This window comes from Enhydra lutris, unplaced genomic scaffold (assembly GCF_002288905.1).
Source record: "Enhydra lutris kenyoni isolate GAN:26980312 unplaced genomic scaffold, ASM228890v2 scaffoldscaffold20, whole genome shotgun sequence".
Lineage (NCBI taxonomy): Eukaryota > Metazoa > Chordata > Mammalia > Carnivora > Mustelidae > Enhydra > Enhydra lutris.
Genome location: NW_019154104.1, coordinates 796,284 through 813,649, shown reverse-complemented (window position 1 = coordinate 813,649; position 17,366 = coordinate 796,284). Strand labels below are relative to the sequence as shown.

General features: G+C 41.4%; 2 protein-coding genes across 3 annotated transcripts in view; both read left to right on the top strand.

Annotated features, from left to right (window-relative positions):
• The window catches only part of LOC111148728 (retinol dehydrogenase 11 (all-trans/9-cis/11-cis)), a 16,229-nt gene extending 10,527 nt beyond the window's left edge, over nt 1–5,702 (top strand). For both annotated transcript variants that reach the window (XM_022505527.1, XM_022505528.1), the window contains one exon: nt 4,152–5,702. In XM_022505527.1, coding sequence (XP_022361235.1) covers nt 4,152–4,254 — 103 coding nt within the window. In that variant the 3' untranslated portion in view covers nt 4,255–5,702. The remainder of the gene's footprint in view (nt 1–4,151) is intronic.
• Nucleotides 5,703–7,924: 2,222 nt separating this feature from the next.
• Nucleotides 7,925–17,366, top strand: part of LOC111148535 (vesicle transport through interaction with t-SNAREs 1B) — a 30,136-nt gene continuing 20,694 nt past the window's right edge. The window contains exon 1 of the mRNA XM_022505169.1: nt 7,925–8,169. Within this exon, the coding sequence (XP_022360877.1) occupies nt 8,055–8,169 (115 nt within the window). The 5' untranslated portion in view covers nt 7,925–8,054. The remainder of the gene's footprint in view (nt 8,170–17,366) is intronic.

The following is a 17,366-nucleotide window of genomic DNA, read 5'->3' as shown; positions in this document are numbered from 1 at the left end:
CCTGCTGAGCAAGGAGCCCGATGCGGGACTCGATCCCAGGACGCTGGGATCATGACCTGAGCCGAAGGCAGCCGCTTAACCAACTGAGCCACCCAGGCGTCCCTAGAATGATTTTCTATGGGTGACTGGTTTCTTCTTCCCTGGAGATTTTGAGGTTTTGACTGAATAGCTTAAAGCAAGTGAGCCTCAAATCCATGACATAGTAATTATTTAATTGACTTTTGAAAAGCCTTTCCAGTGCCATGGATTCTTAATTTTAAGCATTTTGAAGATCCAGCAGCAACTGTGTTGACCACAGTCAAAAAATGAACATAAGTCTGTCTTAACTGAAGCATTAGAAACTTTGCACTGGTTATTTTTCCTGACTGAGACAACAATTCTATTTTTTGTCTCTATGGATCTGCCTGTACTGGACATTTCCTATCAATGCAGTTATAATAGTGGCCTTTTGTGACTGGCTTCTTGCTAAATTAGCACAATTTGTTCAAGGTCATCCACCCCAAAGCATGTACCAATACATCATTCCTTTAGTTGCTAAATAATATTTCATTTTTGGATATACCACATTTTATTTATCCATTTATCAATTGTGGACATTTGGGTTATCACTTTTTGGTTAGTTGAATAATGATGCTGTGATATTCATGTACAGATTTTTGTATGGTGATTTCTCTTGGTTTATATACCTAGAAATGGAATCCCACTGAAATATGGGTCATATGTCAACTCTGTGTTTAACTGTTGAGGAACTGTCAGATTGTTTTCCCAAGTGGCTGCACCATTTCGTGTTGCCACCAGCAGGGGATGAAGGTCCCAATCTCTACACACCCTTCCTTACACTTATTATCTGTCCTTTTGATTTTAAGCCCTCCTGGTAAGCACGGAGTAATTTTTCTACTCAAGTTTTTTTAGTTTTTCTCATTATGGTTTTCATTTGCATTTTCCTGCTAATGATATTAAGCATCATTTCATGCATTATTGTCCATTTGTTTATCTTTGTTGGAGAAACATTTATTCAAATCCTTTGCCCATTTTTAAAATGGATCATTATCTTTTTATTATTTAATTGTAACAGCTCTTTACATAGTTATAAAAATATATATACAGTTCTTTATATAGTCTGGATGCAAGTCCCTTATCAGATGTGTGATTTATAAATATTTTCTCCCATTCTTTGGTTTGTCTTTTTACTTTCTTTACGGTATCTTTTGAAGCAGAGAAGTTTGATGAAGTCTAACTTACCGATTTTTTCTTTGGTCACTTGTACTTTTGGTGCCATATCTAAGAAACCATTGCCTAACCACCTAACCAAAGGTCACGAAGGTTTACTACTATGTTTTCTTCTAACACTTTAATAATTTAAGCATTACATTTTGGTCTATGATTCATTTTGAATTCATTTTTACATATGGCATGAAATAGGGATCTGTCTTGACTTCATTTCATTTTTGCATGTGGATATCCAATTGTCCCAGAACTGTTTGTTGAAAAGATTATTCTTTCCATTGAATTTTCTTGGTAGCTGTATTAAAATTCCTTGGGCTGGGGCACCTGGGTGGCTCAGTTGGTTGAGTGTCCAACTCTTGATCTTGATCTTGGCTGTGAGTTCAACCCCCACATTGGGCTCCAAAAAAAAAAAAAAAAAAAAAAATTCCTTAGGCTGCTATAACAGAATACCAGAAACTAATTTTCTCACAGTTCTGGGAATGGGAGTTCAAGATCAAGGTGCCGGCAGGGTTGGTTTCTGGTGAGGCCTCTATGCCTGGCTTACAGAAGGCTGCCTTCTTGCTGTGTCCTCAGATGGCTTTCACTCTATGTGTGCACACTCCTGGTGTCTCCTCTTCTTATAAGGACACTAGACCTGTGGAATTAGGGCCCTACCTTTATAACCTTACTTACCCTTAATTATCTCCTTAAAAGTCCAATCTCCAGCTACTGTCATGTTATAGATTAGGGATTCAACATATGGACTTAAGGGGACATGATTCAATCCATAACAGATTTATCAAAAATCAATTGACCATAAATGTAAGGGTACTTCTACACTTTCAGTTCTGTTCTATTCATTTATATGTCTATCCTTATGCACAGTCTCTTGATTACTATGGCTTTGTAATAAGTTTTGAAATTGGTCTTTTTATATATACTGATTGATACTTCTCAAAACCCTACTGGAAATACCAGCACCATGACTGTACTGATGCCATAACCACATGTAAGTAGCTTTTACTCGGGTATTTGAATAAATTTTACAGCATGTCATAAATTATGACACAAGGCACCTTCCTGTCCATTGTGTCATTTGCTATTCATCGTAACCTTGCAAAGAACATAAGGCATCATGCAGTAGAGGCTACAGAGGCTTACAAAGGCCAGCTCATTTCTAGAGTCTTACAGAGCCTTTGGCTCTCTGTGATGGTCTTTCTGTTCAGCAGTGGCAGGTTGTGCTGGTCATGCTGGTAAGTTTCCTTAAACAGAAGTACTATACTTAAAAGGCTTGTTTTGTAATTGTGAATGTATCTTTAAGTGGTGTTTCTCAAACTTTCATGTGCTTTAGAACCATCTGAGGAAGTGGCTGAAGACAAATTCCTGGGGCTCTGCCCTCCAGATTCTGATTCAGCAGGTTGAGAGGGGACCTGAGAATTGGCATTTCTAACAAACTCCCTGATGATGCTCCTGCTAGTCCATAACCTACTCTTTGATTAGCAGTGTCTTTATGGACATAGTGTTAAGAGTTTGCTTCATGTGCTTTTTTCAGACTTGCCAACTTTCCTTTCACCTTCAGAATTTGCTATGGATGTCCTGGAAGCAGTTCTCTTGAAATCGTATATAACTTCTTACATTGCTTCTTACGTGACTGAAAAGATTACAGTCCATTTACTCAATCACTTTTCAAAAAACCCTTTATTGAATACCCACTGTGTACTAGATGCAGCTAATGAAAAATTAGTAAAATGTTCTTTGAGAAAATTTTCTGAGCAGTGCAGAGTTTGAATACGCCTCCTGCATTTAATGGGGATTTTGAATTATGGAGATTACAGCAATGAAGAGAAGGTATATGAAACACACAGTACTTTATTATTACATTTCTTTTATGCTATCATCTTTTCCTTCCTTCATTGTTTATGGGGCTGGCTTTACTTGTTATTTGAGTTTAAAAACACTTATAATTGGGGGTGCCTGGGTGGTTCAGTTGGTTAAGTGTCCAGCTGTTGGTTTTGGCTCAGGTCATGATCTCAGGGTCATGAGTTTGAACCCTGCATCAGGTTTCACGCTCAGTGGGGAGTCTGCTTGGGATTCTCTCTCTCCCTTTCCCTCTGCCTTTCCCCTGGTATGCACTCTTTTTCTCTCAAAAATAAATAAATCTTTTAAAAGATTTTTTAAAAAGTTGGGATGCCTGGGTGGCTCAGGAGGTTAAGCCTCTGCCTTTGGCTCATGTCATGATCTCAGGGTCCTGGGATCGAGCCCCGCATCAGGCTCTCTGCTCAGCAGGGAGCCTGCTTCCCTCTCTCTCTGCTTGCCTCTCTGCCTACTTGTGATCTCTCTCTCTCTCTCTGTCAAATAAATAAAATTAAAAAAAAAATTTTTTTAAAGTTATAATTGCAGTAGGCCAGAAATAGTAAGGTGTTTTTTTGCTGAGCAGAGAGCCCAATCGGGTCTTGATACCAGGACTCTCAGATCATGAGCTGAAGGCAGAAGCTTAACCCACTGAGCCACCAGGCACCCCCAGGAATAGTAAGTTTTGAGGGTGGTTTTGTTTGTTTTTTCCACTCCAGGCATCTGTAACCAGTGTAATCTCAGCAACAAGACACTGTACAAGGTCTTGTGTGAACAGCTGGACATACATAGGTGTCAGGTGGACACTGATATTAATTAAATATATATATATAAAGGGGAATATAAGGACTAAATGCTATGCATTATATATCAGACATTCTGGTCAGAGGAAGTCTAGTGAGGAGATCTAAACAGTAATTACATTTTCTTTGGGGTAAGGATTAGAGAATGAAGAGAAGACAAAGACTGGCCCTATGAAGTGTATAGAGGACATGTGAACCCTAGGTTGTTTTTCTGTCACATTCCTTGTTCCAGGCAGAGAACAGACTCCATTCATAAACCCTGTGTTTTAAGCCTCTCTCTTTTCCTTCTAGTGACTGCAGTGTGGCTTGGGTCTCTGCCCAGGCTCGGAATGAGACGATAGCAAGGCGGCTATGGGACGTCAGCTGTGACCTGCTGGGCATATCTGTGGAATGACAGGTGGTGGCAGGTGGACTCAAGAGAAACCTCCAGCAGACTACTCAGTACTCCCTGCCAAAATGATTCTCCTTCATGGTGGCCAAAACCTCCAGCACAAAGAAAACAAACCTTCCGGGCTTGCCTGCTTGATGTCTGATAAAAGCCCAATGTACAGCCACATTGATCAAAACACCCTGCATTAGTCCAGATTGACTTTGCTCTTGTTACTGCCAGACTTACAGGAGGTATCCTAGGATAAGGTCTTCATATGACCTGCAAACTCATATTTGCCTTCTGAAACCTACTACCTGGGAGAATCTTAGCTATGGCAGGGTCAATTTATGGCAGTTTTGATTAGTTTCTACCAACTTTGTTAACAATATAGGTCCTCCCAGCCACCAGCCAGCTTTTTTTTCAGGAGGGCCGTCCTGCAGCCCCAGTTCAACTCCCACAGTCAATAGTGGGTTGGCTCAAGAGCAGGGCTCATCCCTCACCTGCTAAGAAAACCATCATAAGCCAACATCTGGATTCTTCCAGGAAACTCTTAACTGAATCTGGGTTATGGCATGAGCTTTATCTCTGGCAACCTAAAGCCACTGCTGTTAAGACAACTTTACATGTCTGGACCACAGAAGAGCTTCCTTTTCTAAGAAGTTTGTGGGGTTGGGAGGATGGCAGAAATTTGGGGGAAGGCAGAAATAAAAATCAAGTTTAAGCCACCATTTTCCTACTGTTTCTCAGGCCAGCAAGTGGGTAAAGAAAGGAGCAGTACTGGAAGGTAGACCACCTACCTGTCTTCAGTTTACGGACCCCAGACCCATGGAGGCCTTCTTGTGCCTTAGTTTCTCTTAGAAAACCGGAAGAAGAAGAGGAAGGCTATTTGGTGATTGTCACTGAGTATATCTTTGTATGTGTTCTTATGTAGCATGCAATTGGGATTATTTTTACAAAATTCAAAATAGCTACAAAGGATCAGTATTAAACTGGACGCTGGGGCAGGTAAGTGTTCAAAGATGGAGTAAACAGTGTCATCCAGTCTTTAATACAAATGGGCGGTGCTACAAAGGGAAACACATTGTGTATATGTAGATAACTACTCACCAAAAAGCACATGGGTAGCAGGGAAGAAGTCCAAAAAAGAGAAGAATCCTGGAAGATAATGTGAACAGTGAAGGGACTAGTTAAGGAATAAAATGAACAAACAAACAAAAAAAACAGCTAAAGATGGCAATATGTAACTATGGAAGAATTAAATTAGCAAGACTGATCCTACACTGTCTTTAACAAGTGCCAGTCAACCAATGTGGTAGAAAAAGACCCCAAACAAAAAACCCCAATTCTTTATTAGGCAAAATTGTCCTAAGGACTGAAACTATAATTTACAGTCAATTTAATAATCTTCAGGGCACTTCCTTACATTATATTGACAAGATTAAAATGTCTATATGCTGGGCGCCTGGGTAGCTCAGTGGGTTAAAGCCTCTGCCTTCAGCTCAGGTCATGATCTCAGGATCCTGGGATGGAGCCCCACATCGGGCTCTCTGCTCAGCGGAGAGCCTGCTTCCTCCTCTCTCTCTGCCTGCCTCTCTGCCTACTTGTAACCTCTGTCAAATAAATAAAATAAAATAAAATAAAATAAAATGTCTATATGCTAAAAACCTACATTTAATTTGGAGAACTTTTAAAAAAGATTTTATTTGACAGAGATCACAAGTAGGCAGAGAGGCAGGCAGAGAGAGAGAGGAGGAAGCAGACTCCCTGCAGAGCGGAGAGCCCCATGCAGGGCTTGATCCCAGGACCCTGAGATCATGACCTGAGCCAAAGGCAGAGGCTTTAGCCCAGTGAGCCACCCAGGTGCCCCTAATTTGGAGAACTTTTATCAAAGGTAATGCTGCCATAGGAAATGGAGGAATTAGTAATGTTCCCATCACTTGTTTGGAGTATGTTACTCTAATAGTTTGTGATTGTCTTGGACTGACAATTACATATTCACTTTGGTGGGGGGAAAGAGTTATAGGACCACAGTCTTCTCATATTTGTAAATGAATATTCTTTTGTTGAACTTGCTTTGACTTTTAAGGTATATAATTTAGAAATGGTCATTTTATGGAAAAATTGGAAAATTTTAATAATAGTTAAGTAGCATCATTGAACTAATATTTTACTTAATTTATGTTGAATTGCCAATGACAAATAAAACTTTTTTGATTATGTTTTTAAACATCAAAATAACTAAGAATTAAATGAAAGTTTAGAGTCAACAGAAGAAAACAAAGTTTAATTATAAGAAGAGAACACTTTTCATTATTATAGTTATACAGTCGTTTCTCATTTATAAGGATAATTTGTCCCCAGAATCTAGCCACAGTACAGCCTCAATTCAGATGTTATAACTTAATGTTGTGTGATAATGTGATTGTTGATTCACCCATTTGTCTACTTGTCTTTTATGGTACTGTTCAAAGATCCCTTTTTTCCACATCTCCTTTTTGTACCTGCCCCTTCTCTAACAGTGCTGTGGGACTTATGACAGTACATTTCCACTAACTATCTCAGATTTTGCTGTCTCTATACTCAGTGAACATTAGGAGCTCAATGTATGTGTTCAATCAGTGGTCAATGAATCAGTCTAATAAAAATAAAGGTCCAGAAGTTATAAATCACATCATTTCCCCCTGAACAGTCATATATCTTTTAATATGTCTGGGCTGTTTTATATCTTGGGCTGCCAAGCAAATACTTCAGAAAGGGCTTCAAAAGGAAAATGATGAAATAAGTTGAAAATAGGAATTTCCCGCCACTGAACCATGAAAACCCATGAAATGCAGAAAAGGACTTTGTGATTGTTAACACATTACATGGTGGGAAAGAGACCTGATGAAGCTGGGCTCGCCTTGCTCACCACATTATAAAATAACCGCGCGCGGAATGGCTTTTTTATTCAACAACGTAGGCCCATACCTGGTGTGATGACTACGCGTAACATTGACAAAGACCTGCTGAGTGAAGGAATGCACTAGGGGAGCCCAGACGCGAGAGGCTGAGTGTGTGTTTTGGGAATCACACTGGAGACCATTTCTGAAAGCATATGACCCTGGTCAGTTGACTTGCCCAGTGAAAGTGCTTTACCGCTCGAGGGCAAGCTGGAACCTGGCCCGGCTAGCTTTGCGGGGTTGAAAGCTAACGTTTAGTCAGGACGCGAACTGAGGAAGTCAGAGCGGCCAAACAATGAGATGACAGTGAAGATAATTTCCAGTCGCTTACCGATACCAAACTATAACGTGTCAGCACAACCCACTGCGGCTGTGGCGCCGACAGAACCACCGCCCCCACCAACGCGTGACCACGGAGTCGGGCATCTTTCGCGCCGAACTACAGCTCCCAGCATGCACTGCAGCGTTTCGCCCCCCCCCACCTCAAGGAGGAGCCGTGGGGACAGGTCGGCGCGCTGCCCGTCCCGCGGGTCCTCATATTCCCTTCTGCTGTGGCGCTCTCTCCAATCCTGGACAGGATATTTCCGGGGTTTCAGGACTGCCTCTAGCCCGGCCCGCTGCCACCCTCTCAGGAATTGTCCCGGCGGGCAGCCAACCCGACTTTCCGTCAGGCTTTCGCGCCCGGCGCTCCCTCAGTGACGGAATGTAGGGAGGGTGGGCATTCCGGCTCGGGAGGACCCCGCCCCGACCCCGGAAGCGTCTCGTCCTCGGCAGTGGTGGAGGTAGTCGCCGTGATGTCTGCGGGTTTGGGCGGCTGACCGCCCGGATAGGAGCGGGCCCAGTGCCCCAAATCTCGGTGGCCAGTTCTGGAGCGCGGCCTGCGCCATGGCCACCTCTGCCGCCTCCTCAGAGCATTTCGAGAAACTTCACGAGATCTTCCGCGGCCTCCATGAAGACCTGCGAGGGGTGCCGGAGCGGCTCCTGGGGATGGCCGGGACAGGTGAGGCGAGGGCGGGACGAGCCGTGGGGAACTCGGCCCCGCGCGGGTCTAGGGAATAAGAGGTCCCCCCCACACCCCCACTCCTCTCCTGAACCGGGTCTCTCTTCCCATCCGATGCATATTCTCAGACACGCCCCCTAGGGTTGGCTGGGTCTGGGCGCTCAGTATTTTCCTCCTACCACTTGAGGGTGCTCGGGGGTGAACCTCGGAGTGTTGTCTCCTAGGGATTCTTCCTCTTGATCCTGCTGTGCCGTCAAAATTTTCTTGTCTCATTTTCACCCTGGCAAGAAGAGCATAGGAGACTGGTTTCTTTCACAACTGCCTGTACCTTTTATTTTGTGCATTTAAAAGCGTTCCCAAGAGAAGTCTGTAGTTCTCACCTGACTGGCAAAGGATCCATAGCACCAAAAGGGCTAAGAAGCCAAAGGAAAAATAACTTTGGGGTTGGTAAAGTATCAGGTTGGGGTAGGGGGGGTCTTTAAAGTCAGGATTGTGGGTTTAGGTGTGGTCCTCTTAGGTACTTTTTTTTTTTTTTTTTTTTAGTTATTTGACAGATCACAAGTAGGCAGAGAGGCAGGCAGAGAGAGAGAGGAAGGGAAGCAGGCACCCTGCTGAGCAGAGAGCCCGATGTGGGGCTTGATCCCAGGACCCTGAGACCATGACCTGAGCCGAAGGCAGAGGCTTAACCCACTGAGCCACCCAGGCGCCCCTCTTAGGTACTTTTAGGCTTAAAATGTTTCCTATTCCTTGATTCCAAAATTTAGCTGGATGCAAGCTTTGCCTGGTGGAGTTAGTTTTCCAATTAAATCTCTAGGAACACCCGCCAGGTTCTTTGCCAGTCAGAACAAGTAGATCTTGATGTCAAGGCTGATAAGACTTGGTTTTGTTTTTACTTAAGGTTCAGGGCTTGAGAGTGTTTGCTCTGCGAGTTTCCTGAGGTCAGGTGAATTGAATGACTCTGGTGAGAATGCCAGAGAATGTTAAAGGTATTTATTGAAAGAGACTGCTGTGTTCCAGGCACTCTGGTAAATGCTGGTAATATTGCAAATTATTGCAGTGAGGAGACTTACAAATTCTTGTTCTAGTGGGTTGATGATGATATATAAATATTAAGAGGAAAGTAATGCAGGTCAAAGGAATGGAAGGGAGGACTCTAATACTAAATAGGGCGGCTGTGAAAGGCTTTAAGAAGGTGGCATTTGAGCAAGGACTTGAATGAATTAAGAGAATATGTGAAGGGGCGCCTGGGTGGCTCAGTGGTTAAAGCCTCTGCCTTCGGCTCAGGTCACGATCTCAGGGTCCTGGAATCGAGTCCCGCATCCGGCTCTCTGCTCAGCAGGGACCTGCCTCTTCCTCCTGTCTCTCTCTGCCTGCCTCTCTGCCTGCCTCTCTGCCTGCCTCTCTGCCTACTTGTGATCTGTCTGTCAAATAAATAAAAAAAAAATCTTAAAAAAAAAAAAAAGAGAGTATGTGAAAATTTGGGAGAAGTGAGTGTGAAGAGGACAGAATAGCATTGCAAAGGTCCTTAAGCAGAAATGAGCTTGGTGGGTTCTAGAAGGAGCAAGGAGGCCAGCGTGAAATGAGCAAAGGAGACAGTGGTAGCGGATGAGGCTAAATAGAGGTAGGCAGGGCCAGATCACCTGTGGCCTTATAGACCCTAGTGAAAGATTCACACTTTTTTCTAAGTATGATGGGGTGCACTTACAGGGTATTGAGCAAGAGAGTGATGGGATCTGATTTACATGGTTGAAAAATAGACCATTTTTTCAGCTCAGTGCTGAATTAAATTTTGCAGTGTTCATTTCTGGAAGGGTTAATAGTGCAAGAGGGTATTCCATTTTGAAAAACAGAAAACTGAGTTATGTTCACCTTTATCATCTACCTAACCTTCTCATTACTACAAAGAGGACAATTATAAAGGTATGAATGTGGGGCGCCTGGGTGGCTCAGTGGGTTAAAGCCTCTGCCTTCGGCTCAGGTCATGAGCCCAGAGTCCTGGGATCGAGCCCCGCATCCAGCTCTCCGCTCCACGGGAAGCCTGCTTCCTCCTCTCTCTCTGCCTCCCTCTCTGCCTACTTGTGATCCTTGTCTGTCAAATAAATAAATACAATCTTTAAAAAAAAAAAAAAAGATATGAATGTCTACCCAAGAACACAATACTCTTAATACATGTTGCTGGAAATAGACTTGGTTGTTTAATGGGTAAATAAATACAATGTACACATATCCATAGGTTAAAAAAAAAGAATTTCAACAGCTTTCAATCTCTGCTCACTACTTTGTTCACACCGTTCAGCAAATGTTTGTTGAATAAGTTGAATTTAGCTGAGCAAACACACAGTGCCTCATCTCTGAATCCTTTTTTCTAATTCTGAGATTACTTCATAGGCTTTTCAGAGCTTTAATTTCCATCATGAATTATTAGGTTCTGAATAATGTACAAAATACAGCTCTTGTGTTTGTTCATGCTCTATAAATGAACTCGATCTGGTTCTCAGTAAATGCTTAAAAATTATTATGTATCGGTCACTGTCCCGGGCCCTACGAAGTTTCAAGAGTTCTTGCCTTAAATGGGACCAGATTTACACCAGAGTTTGTGATTGGTCCTAAGATAGTTTTGAGACCATAAAGAAAAGGCTTACTTGAGTGTTGGGAGAGGGAAGCTTTGCAGAAAGGAGAACTGAGTATAAGGGGTTGAATGGGAGTTTGCCAGACAGAGGGAAATGGGAAGAAGCAACAACAGAATAGAAAGTTGAATACTCACAGCCAGACAGAGCTTAGGGTATGTGTGGGAGAATAATCGTAGATGAGCAGAGTAAGACACAGCCAGATTGTGAAAGGACCTGTATATCTCATTAAGACATTTGGGCTTCGGGCACCTGGGTGGCTCAGTTGTTAAGCAGCTGCCTTCGGCTCAGGTCATGATCCCAGGGTCCTGGCATCGAGGCCCACATGGGGCTCTCTGCTCGGTGGGAAGTCTGTTTCTCCCTCTCCTGCTCCCCTCTGCTTGTATTCCCTCTCTCTGTGTCTCTCTCCCTGTCAAATAAATAAAAATCTTAAAAAGAAAAAAAAAGACATTTGGGCTTCTCACAAAGTACTTGACATATATAAGAAGTACTCAGGAGGGGCGCCCGGGTGGCTCAGTGGGTTAAAGCCTTTGCCTGCAGGTCAGGTCATGATCCCAGGGTCCTGGGATTGAGCCCTGCATCGGGCTCTTTGCTCAGCAGGGAGCCTGCTTCCCTTCCTCTCTCTCTGCCTGCCTCTCTGCCTACTTGTGATCTCTGTCAAATGAATAATAAATAAAAATCTTTAAAAAAAAAAGTACTCAGCAAAACATTTTATTTGTCAAATATTTATTGAGCACATATTATGCAGCCTTCTCTGAGCTAGGTGCAGAAATACAGTAGTCAAAGACACAGACAGTCTTTGCTCCTATGAAATTTAAGTGCAGAAGAGAAAACTTAAAGCAAATATTTGTTTAACTTTCATTCATCAGATATTCACTGAATATTTACTGTAAGTCAAAAGCAAATAATTACCCAAGTATCTTTCTGTATATAATTGTGATCACTGGTCTGGATAAACAAATTACCTATATGGAAAAAAAAAGACATTTGGGCTTGATATGAAGAATCAGTAAAGAATTTTAAGCAGCTAACTAATATGGTCAGATTTTATTTTAGAAGGGGAATGCTGGTGGCTGAATAGAGAATGAAGGAGAAGCATAAGACAATGGATACAGTGGACCATGTTAGGAGCCTTTGTGGCAATTCTCTGAGTAACATAGAAATCTAGAGTGTCCTAAATCCAGTTTCTGAGGCAGAAATTAACCAGACTGATTGGACATGGGGAGTGAGAGGGAAAGATTCAAGGGTGTCTGCATTTTCTCACTTGGTCATTGGACTGAATGATAAACTTAAATAAGAAATATAAAAGAGGGGGCACCTGGGTGGCTCAGCGGGTTAAAGCCTCTGCCTTTGGCTCAGGTCATGATCTCAGGTCCTGGGATCGAGCTCTGCATCCCGCTCTCTGCTCAGCAGGGAGCCTGCTTCCCCACTCTCTCTCTGCCTGCCTCTCTGCCAGCTTGTGATCTCTCTCTCTGTCAAATAAATAAATAAAATCTTAAAGAAAATAAAAGAAACATGCTTATTTGGGTTGTAGATGAAAGCATCAGGGTGCTTATAGAATAGAGAGCATAATGTATATCCATTCTAGCCCTTCAAAGCCTTCAAAGTAGTTCTCTTGACATTAAAAATAACATTTAGGAAGAAGATACTATGTGAATTGAGAGGCAGTATACTATAATATTTAATAGCAAGGATTCTAGAAACAGACTGCCTGGGTTCACATCCTGGATCCATCTCTTAGTAGCTGTGTGACCTTGGACAGCTTACTTCAACCTAACTACTTTCTCTCTTCAAAATGGGGATAAATCGGGGCGCCTGGGTGGCTCAGTGGGTTAAGCCGCTGCCTTCGGCTCAGGTCATGATCTCAGGGTCCTGGGATCGAGTCCCACATCGGGCTCTCTGCTCGGCAGGGAGCCTGCTTCCCTCTCTCTCTCTCTCTCTGCCTGCCTCTCTGTCTACTTGTGATCTCTCTCTGTCAAATAAATAAATAAAATCTTTAAAAAAAATGGGGATAAATCATAGTATTTTTTTAATAAGGGTTTTGTGAGGATTAAGTTATTTAATATATATATAAAGCCCTTAAAATACTGCCTGACAAGAGCCATTAGCCATTGTTACTGTTCTTGGGAATTTGGATGTTTTATTTAGATAAAACCTAAGAATACCAACTCTGTATGCAGCTATTACGTTGCACTACTTTCTCTTTTTTCCTAGAGCACTTACCTTCTAACATACTAGACGCTTTGTGTATTTCTGAAGTTTATAGTGTAGTATTTGTCTTCCTTCCACTAGAACAGTGTTTTTTGAAGTGTGATCCCTGAACCACTAGCATCACCATCATTTGGGACCTCTTTAGAAATGGAAATTATTGGGTCCCACCCAAGCTTTACTGAATAATTAACTGTATGAACAGTTTGTTTTTGTTTGGGTTTTTTTTTTTTTTTTTAAGATTTTATTCATTCATTTGACAGAGAGGGAGAAGACAGTGAGAGAGGGAATACAAGCAGGGGGAGTAGGAGAGGGAGAAGTAGGGTTTCTGATGAGCGGGGAGCCTAATGCGGAGCTCCATCCCAGGACCCTGGGATCATGACCTGAGCCAAAGGCAGACGCTTAACAACTGAGCCACCCAGGTGCCCTTTAACAGTCTGTTTTAACATCCATCCAGAGGATTTCTGATTCATGTCAAGTTTGAAAGCAACTGAGCAAAAACCAAGCTGTTTTCTTCACATCTTTGTTAACACTTGTTATTTCTTATCTTTTGTTAATAGCCATCCTCTGATAGGTGTGAAGTAGTATCTCATTCTAATTTGATTTGCATTTCCCTGATGATTGTGATGTTGAGTACCTTTTCTTGTACTGTTGGGTATCTCTATGACTTCTTTGAAAAAATTCTATACAGATCTTCCACCCATTTTTTTTAGTCAGATTGTTTAGGGGTTTTTTTTGTTGTGTTTTTTTTTTTTTTTTTTTGCCCTTGAGTTGTATGAGTTATTTATATATTTTGGATATTAATCCATTATCAGATACATGATTTGCAAATCTTTTCTCCCATTTGGTAAATTGCCTTTTTATTTTGTTGATAGTTTCCTCTGCTGTGCAGAAGCTTTTTAGTTTGATGTAGTCCCACTTGTTTATTTTTGCTTTTGTTACCTTTGGTTGTCAAATCCAAAAAAATCATCACCAAGACATGTTGAGGAACTCATGTTTTCTTTTAGTTGTTTTATGGCTTTAGGTCTTACATTTGAGTCTTTGGCCATTTTGAGTCAATTTTGTATATGGTATAAGAGAGTGGTCCATTTCCATTCTTTTGTATTTTTCTATAAAGTTTTCCCCAAGCTGTGTATTGAAGAGATTGTCTTTTCCTGTGGGGTAACACAAATATATATATAGATATATTGGCCTCTGTCCCTGGTTCCTGCACAGAGCTCCTGAAATCCTTGTCATTTCCTAAGTGATAAGAACACTAGGAGCATCTTTTGTTCTAAGGAGATGACTCTGGGTGGCCTCTTGGGTGGGAACTGGTTTCCAGAAAGACCGATCAGTGATTAGAAGCTTGGATTTCAGCTCTACCCCTTGTCCTCCAGAGAGGAAAGAGGTGCTGAAATTGGAGTTACTAATTGACCATGCCTATGTGAGGAAGCCTCCATAAAATCCCAATAGTATATAGGGTTCAGGGAGCTTCCAGGTGGGTGAACATATCCAGACCTGGAGGGTGATGCACCCCAGCTCCACAGGAACAGAAGCTCCTGCACTCAGGACCCTCCCAGACCTCACCCTGTGTATCTCTTTATCTGGTTGTTCCTCTGTATTCTTTATCATAACCCTTAATAAGTTGGTAAGTGTAAGTGGCCATCTCTCTGAAGCGGGTGAGCATATCTAACAAATTAATTGAACCTGAAGAGAGCGTCATAAGAACCGCCAATTTGTGCCCAAATTGGACAGAAGTTGTGGGTTAACCTGGGAACTACTACTTGTTACTGACATTTAAAGTGTGTGTTTGGGGTGGGGGGTAATCTCATGAGACTGAGTCCTTAACCTGTGGAATCTGATGCTGTCTCCATGCAGATAGTGTCCGAATTGAGTTGAACTGTGGACACCCACTTGGTGTTGTAGAGAATTGTTTGGTGTGGAGAAAAACCTCCATACATTTAGTGACCAGAAGTGAAGTGTTCTATATGAGTAGTAAAGGAGGAACTTAAGAAGCATACACGCAGGGTTTTTCTCTATATGGAGAGAAAGACACAGGAGCGGGAAAGACTGGGTTTTCCCCGTATAGTTTCCCATTGTATATTCTTGACTCCTTTATTGTAAGTTAATTGACTGTGTGTGAATGTTTATTTCTGGGCTCTGTATTCTATTCCACTGATTTTTTTTTTTTCATCTGTTTTATTACAGTACCATACTGTTCTGATGACTATAGCTTTGTAACATCCGGAAGCATGATACTTCCAGCTTTGTTCTAGTCGGGGTCTTTTGTGGTTCCGTACAAATTTTTGGATTGATTATGCTATTTCTGTGAGAAATGCTTTTGGAATTTTGATAGGGATTGCAAAGTCTGTAGATTGCTTTGGGTAGTATGGACCTTTAGCAGGATTAATTTTTCCAGTCCATTGGCACGGACTATCCACTGATTTGTCTCTTCCGTTTCTTTCCTCAGTGTCTTGTAGTTTTCAGTATACATGTCTTTAACTTCCTTGGTTAAATTTAGTGTTTTGTTTTTTTAAGATTTTATTTATTTATTAGAAAGAAAGAGAGAGAACAAGAGCGGGGGTAGAGGGAGAGGCAGACTCCCCACTAAGCAGGGAGTCTGATGCAGGGCTCGATCCCGGGACTCCAGGATTATTACCTGAACCCAAGGCAAGACGCCTAACTGACTGAGCCGCCCAGGCTCCCTAGTGTTCTACTCTTTTTGTTGCAATTGTAAATGCACTGTTTTTTTAATTTCTCCCTCTGATAGCTTATTCTTAGTGTATAGAAATGCATTCAGTTTTTATATATTGATTTGTATCCTGCAGCTTTACTGAATTTGTTTATTAAGTCTGACTGCTTTTTTTGGTGGAGTCTTTAGGGTTTTCTATGTATTATATGTCATCTGCTAATAGTGACGGAATTTACTTCTTCCTTTCCAATTTGGATACCTTTCATTTTTTCTTGCTGTTTGCTCTGGCTAGGACTTCAATACTATGTCAAATAAAAATGGTGAGAGTGGGCATCCTTGTCTTGTTCTTGATCGTAGAGGAAAAGCTTTGAGCTTTATACTCACCAGTGAGTATAATGTTAGCTGTGGGCTTGTCACGTATGGCCTTTATTTTGTCGAAGTATGTTCCTTTTGTATCCAGTTTGTTGAGATTTTGTATAATAAATGGATGTTGAATTTTGTCAAATGCTTTTTTTGCATCTTTTGAGCTGATCATACGATTTTTACCCTTCATTTTGTTAATGTGGTATATCATGTTGATTTGTGGATACTGAACCGTCCTTGTGTCCCTTGAGTAAATCTCATTTTATCATGATGTATGATTCTTTAGTGTTTCATTGAATTTGGTTCGATAATTTTGTTGAGGAATTTTGCACCTCTGTTCATCAGGGATAGTTTTTGTGGTGTCCTTGTTTTCTTTTGGTATTGCCATAAGAGTTTGTATGTGTTCATAAGACTTCATAAAAGTTTGTATGTGTTCCCTTTCTTATCACAAGCTCTGTCTTTTGTCTGTTTTGTTTATTGTGTATCCTAACCACCTAGAAGAGTGTCTCATACATACGAGGTGCTCCATAAATATTTGTTGAATGGTTGTATAAGTACTGTGAATTGTTGGGGAGAGACTATTAATAATATATGATTGGGTGTTGAAACTGAGTGTAATTTTATTTTTATTCTGCCACGTTTTCCACATTTTTATCACTTTTAAAATTTTTTTTAGATTTATTTATTTACTTTAGAGAGAAAACGCGCATGCTGGGGGAGGAGCAGAGAGTATTTTAGGCAGACTCCAAGCTGAGCGCAAAGCCCAAGGCGGGGCTCAGTCCCACAACCCTGAAGATCATGACCTGAGCTGAAACCAAGAGTCAGTTGCCCTGCTGACTGTGCCGCTGAGGAGCCCCGTCATTACTTGTAAACTGGGTATCCACACCTGTTTAAACAAAGGATTGAATAATAGACAAAATATGTTCCTTTTTAGGAAGTTTGTATGGCAATGACAATCTGTTAATATATGTGATTAATTATTAAGCCATTTAATATTATATTAAACACAGCCATAATTTCTAGTTTTAGTTTTGTAGCATCTGAAGTTCTCTCCAAATACCTCAGAATGCTACAAATTATTATCCAGATAATACAATAAATGCCCCTCATCATGTTCTAGTTTTGATTTCCTAGTGCCTGAAAGCAGCTCCAAATATATTAATGAGTGTTGTAAAATTATTGAAAGCTTGCCATTTTGATTCACTCAAATTGTAGTATGTGTCCACAGGACCCCATTATTTTGGGAAACAACAAAAATAATCACCATGGATAATCATATGCAACTGGTTGGTGAACACCAATTACTCATTGAATTAATTTTTCTTTCT